Source organism: Dromiciops gliroides, chromosome 1 (genome assembly GCF_019393635.1).
Source record: "Dromiciops gliroides isolate mDroGli1 chromosome 1, mDroGli1.pri, whole genome shotgun sequence".
Classification (NCBI taxonomy): Eukaryota; Metazoa; Chordata; class Mammalia; order Microbiotheria; family Microbiotheriidae; genus Dromiciops; species Dromiciops gliroides.
Window position 1 is genome coordinate 483,904,569 of NC_057861.1, and position 23,981 is coordinate 483,928,549.

The 23,981-nt window shown below is 37.9% G+C and overlaps 1 protein-coding gene across 1 annotated transcript in view; it reads left to right on the forward strand.

Moving 5' to 3' along the window:
* The window catches only part of EPB41L4B (erythrocyte membrane protein band 4.1 like 4B), a 255,236-nt gene extending 237,589 nt beyond the window's left edge, over positions 1-17,647 (forward strand). The window contains exons 24-27 of the mRNA XM_043977633.1: positions 2,974-3,093; positions 4,483-4,551; positions 7,056-7,199; positions 15,427-17,647. Coding sequence (XP_043833568.1) covers positions 2,974-3,093; positions 4,483-4,551; positions 7,056-7,085 — 219 coding nt within the window. The 3' untranslated portion in view covers positions 7,086-7,199; positions 15,427-17,647. The remainder of the gene's footprint in view (positions 1-2,973; positions 3,094-4,482; positions 4,552-7,055; positions 7,200-15,426) is intronic.
* Positions 17,648-23,981: the final 6,334 nt, after the last annotated feature.

Genomic DNA, 23,981 nt, shown 5'->3' on the forward strand with positions numbered 1-23,981 from the left:
AGGGTCCTAATACTGGATCTCCCTTCCCTTGAGGCAGAGGGGAATCAGAATATACTCCCTGGGGAATCACAGAAGTGACTTCTATGGCCCCTTTGGAAGCAAAGGTTGGGGTTGTGGTACCATAGTAACATGCAAACTCCCCTTCCTTACCTCACCCCCTGTCTTTCCTCCTCGAGAGTGGTTCTATCTTCATTCTCTTTTCTGCTTAGGGTAAGGTCCCATTGTTGTGTATCTATATAAACTAACTTAGCTTAGAACATGTAAAAAAAAACCTCATGAGATAGCAGATAGCCAGCACACTTGAAGGATACATGTTAAAGATTCATCTGGAAAAAAATTAAAAGATTCATCTGTTTCCAAATTTTAAAAAAATAACAAATTACTGCTCATTAAAAATGGTGTCAGGTAGACTCATCTCCCTGAGTTTAAATATGGCCTCTGATACTTACTAACTGTGTGACTTTGGGCAAGTCACTTAACAATATTTACCTGTTTCCTCATCTATAAAATGAGCTAAAGAAGGAGATGGCAAACTACTCCAGTATTTTTGCTAAGAAAACCTCATGTGGGGTCATGAAGAGTCAGACATCATTAAAATGATTAAACAACAACAACACTTTGAAAAACCAGGGCCTACAGTCTAAAGTGGGGGTTCTAAACCTTTTTTTGGTATCATGGACCCATTTGGCAGTCTGGTCAAATCTATGGACCCCTTATCAGAATGATGTTTTTTGTTAATTCTTGTGTGTGTGTGTGTGTGTGTGTGTGTGTGTGAGTGTGAGAGGCAATTGGGGTTAAGTGACTTGCCCAGGGTCACACAGCTAGTGTCTGAGGCTGGATTTGAACTCAGGTCCTCCTGACTCCAGGGCCGGTGCTCTAACCAGTGTGACACCTAGCTGCCCCTAGAATGATGTTTTTTAAATGCACAAAATAATATGTAGAGGGTCTTGACACTTACTAGCTGTGTGACCCTGGGCAAATCACTTAAGCCTCATTGCCCCGCAAAAAACAAAACAAACCCAACCACACAAAACAAAAAAAAACAAACAAAAAAACCAAACCAAACAAAAAAAAACAAACCTTGATCTAAAGGAATAATGAACAGTCTGAACACTCTATCTGGAAAAAGAAAAAGATTTTAAAATTTCCTTGGATAGTGATGTATGTGCATTCTGACAGGAGACCTTTTTTTGTTCTCTGTAGCAAGATCAATACAACAAAACTTCCTTAACAGCAAAAATAATCTTTCTAGTACACAGGTCTGACTACATTACCTCTGACTCAAAAATCCCTCTGTGGCTCCCTATTACCCAGAGGAAAAAAATGCAGACTCCCTAGCCTGACATTTAAAGAGTTACACAATAGGGGCAGCTAGGTGGCGCAGTGGATAGAGCACCGGCCCTGGAGTCAGGAGTACCTGAGTTCAAATCTGACCTCAGACACTTAACACTTACTGGCTGTGTGACCCTGGGCAAGTCACTTAACCCCAATTGCCTCACTTAAAAAAAAAAAAATAAACAAACACAATAACTCCAACCTACCTCTCAAGCCGTAGTAGTTTGTTTTGTTCTCCACACACAATATATTCCAGATAAATTGGGCTACTAGCTGTTCTCCCACTTCTCTGCTTTCATATAGGCCATTCTCCATGCTTGGAATGCATCTGTGCCTCATCTCTGCCTGCTGGACTCCCCTTTCTTCCAGGCCCACCTCAGGCACCACCTCCTCCATGAAGCCTTCCCTAATTCCCCCCCAAATCAGAGTGTTTTCTCCCTCCTCAATTTTTCCCGGAGCACTTTGTCTGTACCTCTCCTTTGGCCCTATTCCATTCTGCTTTATATCATTTATTTGTATATGTGTTGTATCCCACCCAAATCTGCCCCCCCAGAACCTCCTGAGTGAGGATAGGGCCTGTGCTGCTTTTACCTGTGCAGTCCCAATACTTAACATGGTGCCTTTCACATAGTCAGGGCCCACTAAATGTCTGAATTCAATCAAATACTGAAAGATGTCTTTTTCTAGAATCAGTGATTCAAATTTCCAACAAAAACTAGCATCAGAATTTGAGTTACTACCATAACATCAGACTTATTCTCTGTTCATTCCACTCAACAAATATTCCTTGGCTTTTACTATGGGTATGGCACTGTTTTGGGTCCTGGGAAAGGACATAAAGGGAATCAGAAAAGGCATTGAATGGCCTTTCTCTCAACCAAGTTCTAGCTTTAAGATGGAGACCAAAAATGCAAACACATGGGGCAGCTAGGTGGCGCAGTGGATAGAGCACCGGCCCTGGAGTCAGGAGTACCTGAGTTCAAATCCGGCCTCAGACACTTAACACTTACTAGCTGTGTGACCCTGGGCAAGTCACTTAACCCCAATTGCCTCACTTAAAAAAAAAATGCAAACACACAGATTTTTCTTTCAAGGAGATTCAAAAGACCTAAATGCAGAAAACAAGCCAAAGGGACCATTCAGAACTAAGCCATGCTTTTTAAACACAAACCACCCCCCACCCCCATGCACACACACACTCACACATGCACACGCACACATGCACACGCACACACACACACACCTTCCAAGATACATCCAAGTTTGGGTGTGGGAAGGGCCTAGGATTGGTGGTTTGTAGTCTGGTCTTGTTAATAGAAAAAAAAAAACCAACTATGTTTTGGAGAGAAGGAGAAGAGTCCAAGAGAAATGAGGGAGGAGGAAACCAAGTGGGAGGGAGGGACGAGAAGGCAACTGGAGGGGCAAGGAATAAGTTGGGAGAGGAAAGGGAGTGGGGGGCGCCCCAGAGAGTCCAGCACGTGAGTGGTGGAAAGTTGATGGATGCTTCTTGAGCTTTACCTCCTTCCTCCCCTTCTTTCCTTCCATCCTTTCTTTCTTCCCTCTCTCCCCTTTTCCACTTTCCCCTTCTTTCCTCTCCTCTCATTTCTTCTTCCTCCTCTTCTCTCCTCTCCTTATGAGCAGGCAGAGTGCTCCAGTGCCATAAACCCTGCACCCTCTCGTTGCTATCCTCAAATTTCTATTCAAATGAAAGAAGAGAAAAATGAAGCATGCATGGGCCCTCCAATCAAAACAAGGCTGGTAGGTATAGCTATGTAGACGCCCATCAGCCTTGAGAGTGTCCTGCCAAGGAAACCGCTGGGAGGATGAGAATGCTCACGGTTCTGTAGACATAAGCTATACATACCGTAGGGGCCACAGCTTGTATTCACTGCAGAAATGTAAGAACAGTTTCTTTTAAAGTTATCAATCATCGTGGGCCATCATCACAGGTGCGTTTCCAAGAGAGAACCCCTCCCCACCAAGTTCTCATCAAGTGGAGGAGAATGTTCCTTCCTGCTTTTAAACCCTTCCTTATATTTCATATATATTCTTCTATCTCGTGCTATCGATATAGCAGAGTCTGTGGTGGGTTGAGGATCACAACAATGCCTTGCTTTTCACAGAAATATTGGCCTTAGCAAAATTCTTTGGGCCATTAGGCATCAGCAGACTTTGGAAGCCCCTCCCTTCCAACCTACGCCAAGTCTGTTGCAGGGATGCACTGAATGATGGGAGTTTATCTGGTAAAGTACAAAGGCAAGGTGAAGATGAACTTTTTGGTGCAAAGAGAATTTGGAGAGAGGGGACAACCAGGGGGGGCCTATTGAGGCCATCTTGGGACTCTTTCAAAAGAGATTATAATGTCTTGGGTAGCACCGGAACTAGTCCATACCCTTAGGACTGGCCTACCTATGACATCTGGGCCTACCCCAATCCTGATATTATGTTACATGATATGACAACCACTGTAAAGTTCTTGAATATTGGGTTAGCATACATCGAGAAAACATAGTTTGGATGGTCTGGTTGCAAATCTACCTCTGAAGGTCACCCCCATTGCCCATAGTTTATCTACAGGACGTGCATGTGAGGGTATACAAGAAACTTCAATGTCCTTCTAAGGGAACTGTGATGGCACTGGGGCCACCAGGCTCCTGAACTAACTCACGGCACTCAGTTGTGAGTCAAATCCGAGTAATAGCCTTTTCCTCATTATCTACCCCAACTCTTAAGTGAGCCTTTTCAACAACAAATGTGACCCTCTTATGTAGAAAGCCCTGAATCTTGCCACTGGGATCCAGTATGCCTGGTAATCCCTGTGACAATGAAGAAAACCCTGATGAAGGGTATTCTCTGTGATGACACCTACCATCAGCTCTCCATCGGGTAAGCATAAATACAAATCAAGGTATGGTCATCATGATTGAACAATAGTCTAATTGCATGGATGAAGCCACCTAGTTAGCTCTTCACCTTTGTTCTTTGAGTATCTATGTTTTGAGGTTTTACTTTTATATTTTTGCACTATCATGAACCGATTCAGTTTTACATTCTAAAACATAGTGCTATAGACTGACATACTTAACTTCACCTTTAGTCTTGTGCTATGAAAATAACATCCTTCTCTTTGTCTCTCTTTTTTTAAAGATAAAGACATTCCCTGCAGATACATCCAATCCATTTTTGGATCCTTTCACCGCAGCACCACAGCTAATTGTAAGTAGAAACTGGAACCAAAAATGTGTTTCTAAAACATTACCCCCAAATCAGAATGTTTCTCTTCTACTCCAAAAATAGAGTATCAGAAAATGATGCCAAACATTTCTACAAAACACAAGCCAACTGCAGAAAGAGCAATTCTGATTTGTCAGAAAACCTGAACTTAAGTTTAGACTCCACGGATTAGTGACTCTGCGACCATGGGCAGGTCATCTAAGCCGACCCTCTTATTTTATAGATGAGGAAACAGAGATTCAGAGAGCTTAAGTCACTTGCTCAAGGTCACACAGGTAGTACTAAGTAGCAGAGCCTGGATTTGAATCCAAGGGTTTCCCATCCTGCATTCGTTGGAGAAGCGCAAGCAAGTAAATTTAAGAAAAGTCTTCTAATAGAGCTAGCCAAGGGTGGAATGGGCTATCTCGGGAGACCTGGGTTACTCTTCATTAGAGTTCTTTTAGGCAAAAGCCAAATGTCTGGTTGGCTGATCTCATCATATTCCTTTGGACCAAACCACTGCTCTCACCTTAGAGATCACTCCTATAGACTTGTAATTTCACAGAAACACTGCAACTTGGGAGTGAAAGAGGTTTAACCCGCTGTAGATGTAAAAATCCCCTATATAGGGGGCAGCTAGATGATGCAGTAAATAAAGCACCGGCCCTGGATTCAGGAGGACCTGAGTTCAAATCTGGCCTCAGACACTTGACACTTACTATCGGTGTGACCCTGGGCAACTCACTTAACCCTGTTTGCCTCGATAGTCGATAAGCCACAGAAGGCATCAAATCCAAGCCCTGCTACTTTCTACCTGTATGACCTTGGACAAGTAACTTAACTGTTACATAATTTAAAGCTGGGTTTCTGTTTCCTCATCTGTAAAATGAGGGAATTATATTTCTAAGGTCTAAAGTCTATAATCCTATGAATTCATCTACAGTGGGTAAGATGACTCCTTTGACTTTCTCCTTCATATTGTTAACCAGCCATTGACTTGACTCTTTTGGTTCTAAGGTCATTGTTGTTTGGCCATTAGAATTGTATCTGACTTTTCATGACCCCTTTTGAGGTTTTCTTGGCAAAGATACTGGAGTAGTTTGTTATTCCTTCTCCAGATCATTTTACAGATGAGGAAACTGAGGCAAACAGGGTTAAGTGACTTGCCCAGGATCACACAGCTAGTAAGTGTCTGAGTCTGGGTTTGAACTCAGGTCTTCCTGACTCTAGGTCCAGCAATCTATCCACTGTGCCACTGATAACTATGCTTTAGATTATGAATTGATGTGGCAACTTACTCCTTCTAGGTCCAATTCCCACAAATTATGGAGGATAGCATTGTCTGCATGTATGACTTCCCTTCAAACCTTCTCAGGGGTGTCCCATTCTGCCTTCACGGAGGAAGTATTTAGTGAGCCTTCCTGAGACCACTGTTGTTACTCTGCTCCAAGGCTCAGACTTCTTTATAAATAGAGCTGAGGCCTAAGGATGTAACCATTGAGCAGTTTCTAGTTAGTTCCTTAATTAGCCTGCTAAAGTATTGTGTCCCTCCTGGTGGGCCATCCTATATCCTTTAATTCCCAGACTAGTCATTGCTGGATAATCAACAAATTTCAATTGGTCTCTAAGGACCTATAGCATATTCAGGATGCATTTATTTTGTTCAAAGTCTTGTGCTAGAGGTTATGGGGATACAGAGGTGAATAAAACACATGTCCTGCCCTCAGAGAATTTATAATCCATGAGGAGAATGAACTATAATTATAATAAAAGGAAGAATGTGAAAAGTACATTAAGTGCATTAAGAGAAGTATAAATAAAATGATAGAGGAGTTCAGAAGATAGAGAGATTACTTCTGGCTGGGGTGTCAGAGGAGGTGACCTATTTACATAAGGGTCTGCTTGTATTTGGTGGGGTGGTGGGGCTAGAGAGAACAAGAGCCTGGTCCTAAGATAGCTGAGCCAATCAGAAGACTGAGATGAAAAATTGAGACAGAGGCAAATCACTCCTTACACTCTCTTGGGATCTGAAACCCTACTTTAATCCGCCAGTAGAGGGAGTAAATGGGAACAAAGTACTTAGCACCAGTTCCACCCATGGTCTGTTAACATTGGAGGTCCGGAGCTCAGGTGAAAGGCAGTGGCCAGAGAGCCGCAGGGAGAGTAGGGCGGTGATCATTGACGTCAGAGTGTGGTCGATAGCCAAAAAAGGGATAGCAGAGCATCCACAGAACAGAAAACGGACAATTTGTATCATATAAAATTGAAGCGGTTTTATAGGAACAAAATGCAGCTCAAGGAAAAGATAAACAGGTAACTGGGGAAATAACCTTTGCAGCCAAGTTTCTCATACTCCAGTATAGGAAGGAACTGATTCAAGGTTATAAAAACAAGATTTTCCAATAAACAATGGTCAAAGATTACCTTATTCTAGTTCTTATGGAAAAGCTCACGAGGTGAAAATGGTAGACAAAAGATGAATTTCCTCTTCTCTCTTTTATTCTTAGGCAGACTTTGGAGAAAGCAGATTACAGTGAACTCCTCTGGGCAGTCATCCCCATTGACTCCAAAAGCCACTATGAGGCCTTGACAAGAAACAGTCTCAACAGTGCAAACGATATTGCCCGAAAGCCCATTACTCTGCCAGACAGGTATTTCAATCAATCACAATAAACACCTGCAATGTGCAGGGACTATGCCAAGTGCTGGATATGCCATAGCAGTGTAAAGCATAACACTTTTACTAACAATGGAGTTAATCAAGGTACATATTTATATTATAAGAAAACTGGATTTCTGAAATGTGAGTTACTGATGTTGACCTGAATTGTTTCAACCTCTTACATTTAGATTATTTTTTAAGGTTTGTATGTGCAGTTTTGATTCAGTGCTACCAGAAAAGTCAAGTTTTCTCTCCCTTCTGTTTTACCTGAAGAAACCAAAGAAGATTGCTCAATAGAACCAATTTGGCTTTTAAAAAACCAAATATAGGGGCAGCTAGATGGTGCAGTGGATAGAGCACCGGCCCTGGAGTAGGAGTATCTGAGTTCAAATCCGGCCTCAGACACTTAACACTTACTAGCTGTGTGACCCTAGGCAAGTCACTTAATCCCAATTGCCTCACTAAAAAAAAAAAATATATATATATATATGTATATATATGTGTGTGCATATGTATATGTATGTATACATAAACCTATATAATGTGTATATATTTTACAAGTAACAGTGTGAAAGTTTACACTAGGTTCCATTTGAAAAAGGAAAAAAGATAACCATTAAAGTAAGAATTAAAGAAATATAATTCCAGGCCCAAACTAGGCATCTTATGTTTCATGTTTTTTCCATGTCAAATTATCCAAGTCCCATGTCCTTCTGGAGTTCCTCACCATGCTGGTGATGAACCACTCTATCCCTATACTTAGCCAGCTGTTCCTTGGGGTAAGAGGCCCCAGCAGGTCCCAGGGCCCTTTTTTTTAAAGGGCAATGAGGGTTAAGTGACTTGCCCGGGTCACACAGCTAGTAAATGTCAAGTGTCCTGAGGCTGGATTTGAACTCAGGTCCTCCTGAATCCAGGGCTGCTGCTTTATCCACTGTATCACCTACCTGTCAAACCCCCCCCCCCCAGGGGCCTTTCTTAAAACCTCTCCAGCTTGGTAGATCATCCCAGAGCTTTTGCCCCCCATTAGCATCACCTTTAAGATTTTGGGGTCACCTCCACATCACAGCAAGTGCTGGAGGAAGATTTTTGTATCATTCTAACACACAATTAAAAAGAACCCCAGCAATTTTAAACACATGGGAATTAATTCAGACATGAAACCATGCTGACAGAAGTAATGATGTAAATAACTGGATGGGAAATTTACTATTCATGGTTTGGTCAGATCACTATATAGAAATGACTATTATAATACAATTCTAATAAATATGCCAGTGGGTTTCTTTATAGAAGCTAGATAAAATAATAATGAAATCTACATAGAAAAATAGACTAGAATATCAAAAAGTTAATTGTAAAGAAAAAAAAAAGTTAATGATGGTGGGTTTCCCCTTCCAGACTTTAACATATAGTAATTTCACTAAAATATCTGGTACTTGACAAAAAATAAATTTTTTTTAAAAAGACATTCAAACAGACCATAGGTCTGCACCTTAGAGGTAATTTTTCAAATGGGGAAACAGCAACACAGAGAAGTTAACTAATTTGTCCTGGGTTGTTTTTGTTTGTCCATTGTTCTTGAAGAGGACCGTGACAAATGTCATGACTTGCAATGACTTAGATTTAAGTGAGCAAGGGCTATGCAAAGTTACCAGCCTCACTTTCTCCTCCAGAGCCATCTGGGTCAAGTGGCAGGAAATATTATTAGGACGACTGGAAATTGCCCTGGATGTTTAAAGCAATTGGGGTTAAGTGACTTGCCCAGGGTCACACAGCCAGTGTCTGAAGGCCAGATTTGAATGCAGATCCTCCCAACTTTAGGACCAGTGCTCTATACATTGAACCACCTAGCTGCTCCTGGGTTATATAGCTATTAGGCAAATAGTCAGTATAATGGATACAGTGACAGACTTGGAGTCATGAAGACCTGATTTCAAATTCTCCCTCAGACATTTACTGGGCAAATTATTTACCCTCTCTGGGCACCAGATTCCTTTAAATCTTTAAAACGGGCACAATAATAACATCTGTCTCACAGAGTTGTTGTCAGGATCAAATGAAATAACATATGCTAAGTGCTTTGTGAATCTTCAAGCACCATATAAACGCTAGCTAATGTTATTATGTCAAAGGCAAGATTTGAACTTGTGTCTTCCCAACTCCAGCTTTAACACTCTACCATACCCTCATACCACCCTGCTAGTGGAACAGAATAAAAATCCCCAAGTTAGAGCAAATACATACTAAAGATTAGTGTTTGATAAGCCAACAGACAATAACAACTGAGGAAAGGATTCATTAGTTATTAAGTGGTTAAAAATAAAAATAAATTTAGATTCTCATCCCATATGACAAATTAAATTGCAGCTGGATCAAAGAGTTAAAAATAAATTATAATAAAGAAAGATAATATCTTTTTCTCAGCTGTGGAGGGCAGGAAAATTTTCAAGTTTTAAGTAAATCAATGTCTCATCATGGTGTGGAAGGGATGCCAAGTTCTCAAAGGCTAGGTCAGTGGAATGCAAAGTCTGACAGGTTCTAACCTGCTGAAAGGCCCAGAGAACAGTCCCAGCTGTGTCTGCTTTCTCAGGATCAGCCTAGCTAAGTGCAGGAAAGGATCATCACCAGTAGCCTGGCCACCTGGTGATGCATTCTTTAGCCATAGCAACCCCTGAGACAGAGAAACAAATGCAAAATGACCCTCAGTCCTGTCTCCTTCCTGTTTCTGCAGAGAGGTTAGAAAAGGGGACTGAGGGCCTCAAGGATCAGTTTTCATAGACATTAGCTTAGCTGTTGGTTTGCTAAACTTGATATTGTTTTCCAACATATAATGGAATGGAAGAACTGAATTATATCCATCTTGACGTTTTTCACTATTAATTAAATCAGAAGACAAAAAAAAAAGTTGACATTAAGTGGAAGGATGGCTTATTGTTTCTCCTTGGAGAGTCAAATAAAGGATGGATTTGATTTTATTGTGTATTCCATGGCAACAAGAAACATCCTATCATAGGCTATTCATCCATCTCATACTTATTTCAGTATTTGCAAAAAAAAAAAAAAGGAGAACTATGAAAATAACTGAAGCTCATATGCTAACATAATTTGTAAAAGATTAAGTAAGGGGCAGCTAGGTGGTGCAGTGGATAGAGTACCAGCCCTGGAGTCAGGAGGACCTGAGTTCAAATCCGGCCTCAGACACTTAACACTTACTGGCTGTGTGACCCTGGGCAAGTCACTTAACCCCAATTGCCTCACTTAAAAAAAAAAAGATTAAGTAAAAAAAATTTAGGAGGAAATTGATAAAACCTTCCAAATTAAATCAACATATTCTTTGTTATTCAGTAACTTCAATGCAGAGATTGTATATTGGAAAATGGTAACCAATATTCTGGAAAATATGGTTCAAGAATGAAAAATGAGAAGGGCCAAAGGCCTACAGGCTACCTAGAAGCCCCTCACATATTTGTGTGTATGTATACATATACTTTATCTATATTTATATCTATATATGTATGTGTGTATCTAGATCTAGATCTAGATATACTTTCTCCTGAGAAATAATTAATAAGGATTGAACATGACAAACATCACTTAACTTTAAAAAAAAGAAATTGATTTTCTTCTAACAGACTGGAAATAACTCTATGGAAGGGGCAGTCACTCCGAAATCTGTATACAATTATTAAGCAAAGTTCAAAGCTAAACCCAAACTAAAGGAAATAATGAGAAAAATATATGGTATTTAATTTTTTTAACTTTTTTTTTCTTTCTTTTTCTTTTCTTTTTTCCTTTGGTGAGGCAATTGGGGTTAAGTGACTTGCTCAGGGTCACACAGCTAGCAATTGTTAAGTGTCTGAGGTCGGATTTGAACTCAGGTCCTCCTGACTCCAGGGCCGGTGCTCTATCCACTGTGCCACCTAGCTGCCCGTATGGTATTTAATTTAAAAGCTCCAACCTGACCGATTAACAAACTATTTCTTTCTTTTTTTTAAATCATAAAAGTATTTTATTATTTTCCAGTTACATGTAAAGATAGTTTTCAACATTTGTTTTTATAAGATTTCGAGTTCCAAATTTTTCTCCTTCCTTCCCTTTCCTCCCCCCTCCCAGAGACAGAAAGCAGTCTGATATAGATTATATATGGACAGTCACATTAAACATATTTCTGCATTAGTCATGTTGTGAAAGAAGAATCAGAACAAAAGGGAGAAATCTCAAGAGAAACAAAAAACAAACAAACAAAAAAGCAGAAACAGTATGGTTCAATCCACAGTTCTTTTTTCTGGATGTGGAGAACATTTTCCAACAAGAGTCCTTTGGAATTGTCTTAAATCATTTTAACAAACTATTAATACCCTAAATTGGCAAATGGTAAGAAAAATGGACAATAACAACAATTATAACAATTTACTAAAGAAGTATAGCTAATGTCAATTGCCATAAAGAGGCAACTAAAAGAGCCTAGAAAACATCTCAGCCAGTGCAAACATGATCTGCTTACCAAGAGGAAAAACCAGTATTACTTAGAAGCTTGGTAGATTATTATGAGCAGCAATAGGACCTCCTAAATGAGATCCATGATCAGTCAAAAAAGTTCAGCCTAACTATCTACAGAAGAAAAACCAAGTGGAGTAAGTCTGAAGTATTCTAAACATTTGAATGTGACCCCTCTGAGTATGTGTATCTTGGATAGAAATGGCAAATGGACAATGAACTGGACCCAGAGCTGAATAGGGGGAAGAGAGTTGGATAGATTGCCTTTGGGAAATTTCACATTTTCAGTGACTCCAAGAGGTTTCCTGAAACAAAGTTCTATCTCTCTAATACCAAAAATCTTCCAGGGATGTTGTCATGAGGTTCAAATGAAATAATATTTGTAAAGCACCTAGCACAGTGCCTTGGTACACAGTAGGTGTTTAATAAATGCATGTTCTCTTCTTCCCTCCCACCCTTGATGTATGTCTCTGAGTCATAGAATATGATAGTCACCAAATAGTTGAAAATGAGAATCACCCAAAGGGCAACAGAAAAGTCTGTTCTGGGCATGAAAAGCCAAAAACACATTGAAATTATGCAAAGAAGGTGTCTAAATGATAACATCCAGGAACTATATGATCAGAAAAAATGCATTATTCACATAGCAAGAGAGGCAATTTGATAACAATTGGACAGTTCGTGTGCTGCATATTAATACAATATCAAGAGGATACTAGGAAGTCCTCAGTCCACTGAGTAAAATTCATATAGTACATTTATGGGAGGACTTAGACGAAGGTACACAGGACAAACAGGCATGGATGCACTATAATCTGCATCAGCAGAAAAAATAACTAAATTGATGAGCTCACAGAGCTACTAGAATATTGCAGTAAATGAATAAAATAAATAGGTCAAGGTAGACAAATTTGATTACGTGAAAATTTCTATAAGACTTGTACAACATTAAACAATATAATTCACATTAAAAATTAAATAACCGATTTGGGAAAATGTTTGTAGGAACTATCCAAGTTAAAAATTTAGCATGTGAAAAATTTGGGGAATAAATTTTCAAAAATAATATCCCGGGGCAGCTAGGTGATGTAGTGGATAAAGCACCTGCCCTGGATTCAGGAGTACCTGAGTTCAAATCTGGCCTCAGACACTTGACACTTACTAGCTGTGTGACCCTGGGCAAGTCACTTCACCCCCATAGCCCCGCAAAAAAAAAAAAAAAAGTAATGTCACACTCCCGTTGGATAACTCGTCAAGGGACTGAAAAGACAATTTACAAAGAATATATACATATTATTGGAAATAGCCTTTTTAACTATTCTACTTCATGAGTAATCAAAAATTTCAAATCAATAAATGTCCTACCTCAAACACTTATGAACTGTTTGACCCTGGGCAAGTCATTTAAATATCTCTGGGCTTCAGTTTCCTCAACTGTAAAATGAAGGAGTTAGATTCAATGACCTCTATGGTACCTTCTATCTCTAAATCTATAAACATATGAGGACAGCTAGGTGGTGCAGTGGATAAAGCACTTATCCCTCATTGCCCTGCAAAAATAAATTTAAAAATAAATAATTTAAAAAAATCTATTAACATGAACTCCGAGGCACTACTTCTTAGTCATCCAATTGGCAAAAAAAAAAAAGCCTAAAAACATTAAAACTCAATTTTAGCGAATTGTGGAGAAAGATTCACATATTGTCAGTAGAATTCCAAATTGGAAAGTGATTTGGCAAGACATAACAGTCCCAAAATAATCATACTTTTTGATACAATAATCCCATTCCTGGAAATGTTCGCTAAATATGTCATCAAAAGGGGAAAAAACTATTTTAAATGTAGCTATTATTCACAATGACAAAATATTAGAAATAGTCTAACAATTGATTAATAGGTGAAAACTGTGTTATAGCAATATATAAACCAAGATATATGGATGTAATAGAATGTTATAATGTCATAAAAATAAATATAAGGAATATAAAGAAATTTGGAAAGATTTATATGAAGTATTACAAAGTTAAGAAAGCAGAACTGGGAAACTAGTTTATTCCTTACAACCGCATACATACACACACAACACCACAAATAAAAAAGTGAGTTAAAAGGGCAGCTAGTGGTGCAGTGGATAAAGCACTGACCCTTGGATTCAGGAGGACCTGAAATCAATTCCGGCCCTCAGACATTTGACACTTACTAGCTGTGTAACCCTGGGCAAGTCGCTTAACTCTCATTGCCGCCAAAAAAAAAAAAAAAAAAAAGTGAATTAAGAGAGAAAAGAGTATAGAGAGAGCAACTATCAAGCTTTTATAAGCATATGGCTTAGTGAATATAATGTTTAAAGTTTACATATCATTATGCTCAATTAGTTTTTTTTCTTTAATATATACAACAAAGTGTTTTTTCTAAATAAAATAAAGGAATTGAATAAGATCATCTCTCAGATCTTTCCTAATCCTGGCATTCCAAGATCTTATGATTTTCAGAATTGAGTGACCAGTTTTGCAAAGTGCCAGGAACGTGAATGAGTGAGTCCTTAGTCATCCAGGATCCCTCACATTACTCAACTTTTCTGTTTTCTCTTTCCATCCTCACCAAGAAGCCCACCTTATTCTTTTGTTTTCTGATCTGGAATGTTGATGCAGACAAATCTACCCTGGTTGGTTATTAGGCTATTTTCTTAATATGATTAGAACAGGAATTTTAATCTGTATATGGAAGATGATGCTTGTTTGTTTGTTTCCCTGGTTTGGGAGGGCAATATTTTATGATGAGTTCCTAAAGCTCTCCAAGAATATTTCAAATATACTTAAGTTTTGGAAAGAAAAAAGGACCTTTTAATAAGAAAAAAAATAAAGGAAGGGAAGGAAGGATGGGGGGATATGATAAGAGTACCATTTAGAATGTTATTCCCTCATAACTGATTTGACTCCATTATTATTTTTTTGGCGGGGCAATGGGGGTTAAGTGACTTGCCCAGGGTCACACAGCTGGTAAGTGTCAAGTGTCTGAGGCCAGATTTGAACTCAGGTCCTTCTGAATCCGGGGCCAGTGCTTTATCCACTGTGCCACCTAGCTGCCCCGACTCCATTATTCATTGACTCTCTGATTGTTCATAGATCACAGGATTTTAGAATTAGAATTGGAAGGGACCCAAGAGATAATCTAGTTCTTATAACTGAGGAAACTGAGGCACCAAGATGTAAAGTGATTTGCCCAAGGTCACACAGAGTAAAAGAGCAGGAATTTGAACCCTCTACTCATTCAGCACTCTTTCCATTGCACCTTGATTTCTTATGAGTGTTTCTGAGACTTTCAAAGATTATCTTTGAATTTTAATCTTTGAAATTTAATCTTTGGAACCACCAGTTGTTTTTCCAAGTAGGAAGATGCTAAATTCACCTGGATTTGGAGTCAGAGGTCCTGAGTTCCAATGCCAGCCCTGCCATTTACTGTGTACAAGTACTTTACTCTCTGGGTTTAGTTTTCCTTAGTTTCTTCATTCATGAAATATGGAGTTGGATAAAAATTGATCTTCTAGGTTTTCTTCCTGCTTTAGATCTTGGGATCCTATGTGCTATTCTTTGGTTTTTATGCCCTAGTATCTGAAGTGTTTAGAGAGCCTATGCCCATAAGTGTGTAAATTGCTGTTATGTCTATGCAACTGTGCATTATATCATTCCCAGTACCGATTGTAATCATTCACTCTTCCACAGTGCTGAGACGCTACGGCAGAACTAGAGAGAGAAAAAATGATGAAAAGACTGTTGATGACTGAACTATGAGATTCATTCACCCTTTGTCCAGTGGACAATGGAGTGGTGCCTTCTATCAAACCACATTCTTCAGCTTTTGTGTGCATAACGCCCCATGACCGTGTTGTACTTTGAACTCTGCTGGAATTCTCCACCAGTGGCTGGAAATTAAGTCATTTTGGTTTGGCTTGACTTTTGAAAGAGTCTCTTTACTCCTGTGTTGCTGAGGAATACATATTGCATTCTTTTTTTTTCTTCTGAGAGTTTGGATTTTCTACTACAAAATACAGCTGAGACTCGATTTGGTAAGTCTAGGTGAAAGGAAACTGAAAAACAGGGAAAAAATTACTGGATTTCTTTTCCAGAATCCTTCTGTACATATGTTAATAACTGCCAAAATTAATGTTGTGCAGAATCCTTTGATAGCGACCAGAGAAAAATCTGATTTTGTATAATGGAAAATTTGCCCAGAGCTACTGCCGTTTGTTAAAGAATCATTTTTAATGAGAAAAACTATTCCTACATCTTTAGCCCTGGTTTTTCATTTATACACATACACACATACACACACACACACAAAATAAATGAATCTTGTAAAGTTCTTCACATCAATCCTTATCTAGACACATGTACATGAAATTAAAAGAAGATATGTGTCCATAGCATGCCTGAAAACACTTCATTTTAAACAATTTATCTCATAGCTTTAGGCGGAAATAAACTGAGAAGAGTAAATTGTTTGGCATGAATTAAAATTTAATCATTGCACCCACAAATATAGAGTCACATTTTTAAAGACCCTATAATTTGAAGATAATGCATTATTAGAAAGGACTGCTTGGATTTCTATAAAGGAAAATTATTTATAAAACACTTTGGTGTTGTGGTAGAACCTTGGACCAATGCAACTTTCCTCTATGAACTATTATAGGACTTTAGAGATCAGCTGGTCCACCTACCTTATTTTTAGATTAAGTAACTGAGACCCAGAAATAGTTAAGTGACTTAATGTCTTCAAGGTCACATAACTAGTAACCCAGCAGAGCTGGGATTTGAACTCCTATCCTCTGTCTCTAAATCTTTCCACGGAAGCTGCACTTGCCCCTTAAATTTTAGGTACTGTATGTTTATGTCACCTATAATAGGCCTCTCTCTTTTTTTCCAATTCTTAAAAGCTAAATGGTGCCAATTTGATACTAATGATACATATGCAGTCACACCTCATTATCAGGAAGCTACGCGGGAATGAATCAATATTGCATTAGTGACTATTCCAGATAAATGAAGCTTAACCCTTTTAAGTGAGGAAATGTTCAAATTTTAATACTTTTATTATGAAATTCTTTCTAAAGTGTATTAAACCCCTTCTCTGCCTTGGGAAAACAGAGAAACGTGAACATAATTTAATCTTTTTTTAGTGACTTACTGACTCCAGGTCATCATTAAAAACATCAGTTATGTACTGTGATGTACTAAAGTAATGTCCTCAGGGACTTTTTGATGTGTGCAAACCTTAGTTTTGCCTTTCCCTGAATTCCCAAAGAACTTCTATACTCTTCTAATGGATTGTTTAGCTATCTCTTGACTCATTAATGTCATTAAGGAATGTAAGATGTATGAGAGTTTTTTTTTTTTTTTTTGCCTGTATCCAAACAGGAATACCATGTTATGCTGCTCCAAACAGCTCTAGGTAGCCATATAGTATCTGATATACAAAATGTGCTCTTTTAATAATGTGGGGAGATGTGTGTCTCTTGGGCACTAGCTGTAAGTTATAACTTCTCCTCATGCTGCCTCAGTTCTCCATTCTCAATTATTTCCACTGTTAATAGGTCTGCTTCTATTATACCTTTTCCCACTTCTAATCAGCTGTCCAAAGTTTCTGTTGCTCATTACCAGGCCTCTGTAATTAAAATCTTCTTAGGTAGAACTGCTTCTGTCAGAGGAAAACAGATCAACAAGTATGCATGTAAATTTTGCAAGGATTTCAGACAAATGTGCTCTGTTCCTGAGAAGGAGTGAGTGGAACAAAGGGCATGGACTTTGAAAATATTGCACTCTGAGGTTTCTTTTTTCATGTTTCCCAACTTATTTCTGGGTTAAAAGCTATTCCAGAGAGGATGTTTGCTGGAAGTCTGACCACCAGATAAGTGGGGTGCTGCTGTATATCTAACCCAGTCTAGGGATTGCAATAGACAGTAAAGTGTTGGGATTACACTCTGCCACAGAGGTAGCTCTGGTTATGTAATATATTAACAGATTTTTTAGCACATTTTTGTACTTTCCCATTGCAATTAAAGAAACAAGATTATTTGTGTCTACAGTATTTCGTACACAAGGACTAAATGACTGAAACACTGTGGGGATTTTTGTTGTTGTTGTTTGTTGTTGTTGTTTAATCTAGTAACTTCTTAATTTTCATGGAATCACAGGATCTCCGGAGTGTTGGAAGAGACAACTCAGAGATCATCTTGTACCAAACCTGTAACTGAACAGGAATTTCCTCTACAACCTCATTGACAAGTGGTCATCTAGACTCTGCTTGAAGAAGTCCAATAATGAGGAAATTCACTGCTCACAAAAACAGCCCATATCACTTTTGGGACAACTGTGGTTAGGAAATCATCTTTGTATCAAGCTGAACCAGTTTCATTCCTTCTTCCACCTGGTACGTCGACTCTTCAAATACTTTAATGACAGCTATCCTGACCCTCTACAAGTCTTCTCTTCTCCAGCTTAATTATTCTCAGTTTCTTCAACTGATTTTCATATAGCATGATTTCCAGTCCACTCACCATCAACATAATTGAAAACAAAGCGCTGAAAAAAAACCAAACTGAAACTAGGCACCAATTTTCAAAGAAGAAATGCTTGTTTTATTGAATAAAAAGTTGCACAACATATACTTTATGTCAAAAAAATCCTGGCCGGCTTTCTGGTCAACTTGTTCTAAAACATTCAATGACCACCACTGCTTGATCAGGATAGACCCAGCATTCCCTGTTCCCATAATGACATAGCATGCCTTATATGTCATTTTGGTACCTACTTTACTTCATCTCTGAGACTTTTTAAAAAATTACATTTTTTCTTAAGAAATAAAAATAAATGAACACTGCCAGTTCAAAACTGTTCTTAACAATATTATCAAACAAGGTATGACCACACTTGATGAAAAAAATCCATCATCAAAGTGGCAACATTGATTTGGCATCTAAGATTCTGTGATATATAGTTGTTTTTAAGAATCAGCTTTGGGATTTCTAGTCAAGATTGTAAATTGAAAAGCTCCTCATATACCCTTCCCTACTCCTGCAAAAAAATCAAACAGAAATCTGAAAGAGAAGAAAAATGGCTTTAAAATAACATAAAAAAATAATAAAAAATCAACCAAAACTTAAAATGAGCAAAGTGCCAAAACAATAAAAATTATATTTGTTGAAGAAATAATACAGGGGGGCGGCTAGGTGGTGCAGTGGATAAAGCACCAACCCTGGATTCAGGAGTACCTGAGTTCAAATCCGGCCTCAGGCACTTGACACTTACTAGCTGTGTGACCCTGGGCAAGTCACTTAACCCCCACTGCCCCGCAAAAAAAAAAAAAGAAAGAATGCAGGGGGAAAAACACACATACACATGATAGTGAGAGGTAGGTCTCAAATGGAGAAATGATATATTCAAAGGAATTAAGGAAGAATTAACACTGGTAAGAATACCACAAAGCCAAATCAAAGAATTGGAGAAAGTAAAATTACAGAGACTCAAGCTAGAATTAAAACATGCTAAAAATTTTTAAAAGTTAGGGAATGATGAAAAAAATGACCAATATGGAGATTTGTGATTGATTTCCTCAGTTTGTTCCCAATGGTACAGAAAACAAGAAACCCATGCCTTCTTTTTCTGTGCAATTCTGATCCACATTCTCCCCTGAATCTTCCACAGAGAATCCATCTGATTTGCTAAAGACCTATGACTTGTTATATTTCATTGATATCAGTATATCATCAAGTCTGTCCATCCCTGCCACTTGCCATATGCCTATGCTACATCAGTGGGTATGTGATGGAACCTACTTGTACCCACCATCCATTCCTCCATTGTCTTTTGGGTTACATGTAATTATGATTCCTTGGAGACTGTGGTGTTCCAAGAATCAGAACTGTTGCATAAGATCACCAGGGGAATATTTGTGTTAAAAAGATGGCGTTTTATGTTTGAAGACAGCTTGGGATCATGAAAAATACTGCAAAATTTCTCAAGTTTAATCCAACACACTCTTTCCTCCCAACTATCTAGGTCCAATTCATTGTATATCCATAGTGCCTATTTCATACATATCTACTAATGGTATAGTTCAATGGACTCGCCATATAACTGCATGTCATAATTTGGACATTAGTCATTTTTATCCACTTAATCTTTATGGATTTTAATGTTTCTTTATTTTGAGTGATTGTTGATTTAATCAAGAAGCTACTGTAATGTTCTTGGGGTAGATGAAACCACAAAGATAATTATGTTTTATAACTTTTTGCTTATTAATATGAAGTGAGGCATAAAACAGAAAGAAGTATACTAAAGGTGCTCACAATTATAATGGAGGACACCCTGAGCACAGTCTAAATGGAAAAGGGATTCCTATACTTGGGAAGGTCCTTTTGGTGGATGGTATTGTACTGAAGATCATAGATGGTTTCAAGAAATTTATAGAAAACAATCAAGAAAAGACTACTACAATGGAAAATAAAATTGTACAAAGTAAAGAGCAATTAGAAACACAAATTCAAAAAGTACTGAACTATCCAAATTATTGAGAAAATCAAATGCAAATTTAAATGTTAGGCCTGGAAGATATATCACAGCACAGCAATCTTGAGATCACTGACATCCAGACATTTTTTTTTATCTTAATACCATATTCTAGGAAGTTCATAGATTTATAGCTGGCATGGACCTTAAATATTATCTAGTTCAAGCAATTTATGAATGAGAGAGCTAAGGACCAGAGCTTGAGGCTAAGTTTCTTGCCCAAGGTCACATAGTAACTAGCATAGTAAGTTTTAAAGCGCAGCTTTTCTGAATTTAAAACCTTTTTATACTGCCCAATCAAAGAAAATTTCCCATAATTGTCAAACAAATGGCAGAATACAAATTTCAAAAATTCATAGAATCTCATCCTGGGAGAACTCAATATTTAACATACCCAGACACATTATAGTTAAACTCAACAGTACAATTATAGGGGAGGGGAAGAGAGAAAAGAGAATTCTAAAGCTTTCCACTGAATAAGTGCACAAACTTATTGTCAAAGAACAATACCAAGATCAGAGCAGAATTTTCAAGGATGCCAAAAAATGATTAGAAAATTCGACTGTGACACATATAAAAATAAGGAAGATGAGCTATGAATCAAGAATTATATCCCCAGTAAAACTCAAAATGCTCTGGAAGGCCAGAGATAAATATCTGGGGGGAAAAAAAACGAAGACACTTATGAAAGTTTCGAAGTAAGGAGGTCTTCAAAGAATAACAAGCCCAGAAACTGAAACAATAAATATTTAAAATAAGTCATATTTCTCAAATCAAGATCAACCATTTGCTAATCAATGCAAGAAACCCTCGAAGTAATCATATTGGCTAAATTCCTAAATGTTCACTGATTCAGGAAAATTGGTGGGGGTTGGGGGGTTGGGGGGTGTAACCTAGAAGGTGAACAAGGAAGAAGATAGGGTAAATCCCAAGGCAGGTTATAACTTATAAAATGGAAGTCCGTTAAAGAAATCTACTAATCTATTAAGATAAGACAAGAACTTTCATTCTGAGTAGAGTTGTTAAACTTTGAAGTAATAAACTATAAATAAGAATCCTCTTCCAATGGAATTACTGAAAAGAGAAAATCCTACAATTATACTGTAACACTTAATGTAAATGGACAAAATCCTCTAATAAGAAAAGAGGAAGTCCTTGAATGGTTAAAAAAAAATCCACGTGGAAACACATTTAATCCAGAAATACTTAGATGATTCAAAATGAAAAAAAAAAATATATGGTCCCAATTTTACCATTTACCACCAGATCATGAAAAGCTGCAAGAGGACAGGGTTGGATCTGAATCAGAACGCTTTTAAAAAGATAAACAAAAACATTGTATGCTAAAAGGTTTTTTTTTTAGTATTTACATTTTATGTATGTGTGCACCTAATCATTCTGTAGTAAAATTGGTAAAGGAAAATTGTACAGCCTTGCAAGAAGAATGAAATACATAAATAATGGTGGAAAAATTTTAATGCCCCTCCTACTGGAACATTTTAATGCATTGTGGGCAGGCCTATAAACATTGTGGAATTGCAATATGGAAATATGCAGTGAGTCACAAACATTTTCAGTGTATTATGTTTCTAGGGTTTTGTCTTAAAAATATCCTTAAATGGGGGGAAAAAGGACCAATATGTATAAAAAATATTATTAGCTGCCCTATTGGTAATGACAGTGAATTGGAAACAAGCTATATTTGTAGTGATTTGGGAAATGACTGAATTTATTATGGAATTTATTATTGATATAATGGAATAGTATAGTGCCATTAAAAACTGAGTATGAGACATATGGAAAAATATAGAATATTTGTGGGTGCTCAGCAAAGCCAGAACTCTATGTCTATGGACAACTTAATTAAAATGAAAGATCACAAAGTCAATAGTAGTGGAACTTCAGATGGACTTGAAGAGGGACAGAGAGCACAAGTATTTTTGTTTCCTTCTTGTTTGTTGACTTCTTTGTATCTCTATTGTTAAAATACTATGGGTTTTATGTAAAGTTTTACTTCTTATTTGTATATTTATTTGATTGTTTTTGTTAATGGTTATTAAATTTTTAATTATAAAAAGAACCCACTTTGAAGAGGAAAAAAAAGAAACTGTATTTTCAGACACTGGAAGATTAAAAATATGAGTCACTAACACTGCTGCTTCTGAATGTCAACTTGCTTTCATTCTGTCAATAGTGGGGAAAATCACTTCAAAGAATAGATAGCTGGTCATTTCCAAAGCTAATTATCATGAGGAAGACATGGAGAAAACAGAGGTTTCATAATATTTAGGTAGGGCAGTAAATTCAGATGGGAATACTGGAGAGTACTCAAAAATGGCCTGGAAAAACCTAGCCTATCTGGTTGACCTGAGATCCAGTAAAACTGAATCTGTTATATTAGGTAATTTATTCATGTAACCACCTGGTGGCACTGGTCAGTCACCACCCCCTGAGCCAGAGTATTTGTCTGCACATGCTTAGGGAATCTTTCCATGAGCAAAGGTTCCCATCAACTCAGTATCCCTTCCTTCACAGAGGAATGGTTGGGGATGTTCTGAGACTCAAATGAGATAATGGATTTAAAACCCTTTGCAAACCTTAAAGCATAAGTAATTATTATGTTTGCAGTCACCATGCCACTTAATATGGTGATAATTTCATTCCCTGAACCTTTCCCTACATTCCTGCTGAGTTCAGTGTTTATAAAGCAATAATATGGGGGCAAGCTAGTAAATATTTAACAACCTGCTTTGGTGGGGAAGAGGGAGAAAGTGTATGCACACACACTTTAAAATTTAATCTGCATTATTAGCGCTTCTTAAATCTAAACAACCAACAAGCCAATATATCAAGCCCTGGTTTGTAGTAATTTCTGATTTTTGAGATGTAAATGCTCACATGGAGAATTTAACAATCAGCTCTTCCAAAGCTGTTGGAGCTGATTCCAGCACACCCCTGGGCATGGTTTTCATTTCAATTCCAATAATAAAATGGCTGTTCCCTTCAACTTGTTCATTCCTATGACTTTTCTAGACATTAGGATTACCTTGGTTTAACACCAGCCTTCTTAACTTTCCCTAATTGTCTGAATACCTGTCCAGCTCTGGCTTGAACAAATAGTCTCTTTGGAAATTGCCCCCTCCCTATCTTATCTGTACATCTAAGGACTAAGTAAGTGAAATAAAGCAACAGTTCTGGTTTATGTGAGCCAACATTTTTAGTCACATGTTAAAAACTTAAGAACAAAAGTATGCATTTAGAACAAAGTCTAACACTACCCAAGTCCCAGAGGAAAACAGGGAGTCTAAAGTGAATAGAGAAGCCATAATTTATCTGTTTTTCTCCCTGGAGAGAGGGAAGAGGAGGTAGCCTAGACTGTGTCTCTCTCAGCCTTCAGGATCAATAGCACAGATTTCACCCAGGACATTGTTTGCATTTGATCTATACTCAGTATGGTGGCTGAACTCCATGACCCCACACACTTGTCTGGTCCTTGTGAAGGCTCCTCTCACTTCTTCTAGCCTGTCTTCTTCATTCTTCTATGTACAAGAGTAGATAGAGCTGGGGAGCTTCCTTGTCAATCTGTGCCTCTTTTTGTTTCACAAATGGCCACCAGTTCAGACTATCACAGAAAAGATAAATTTCAAAGACTTTTAAACAATGCCCCAGTTCATATTTCTTTCCTGTTTCAAACTCCTCCTCAGTCA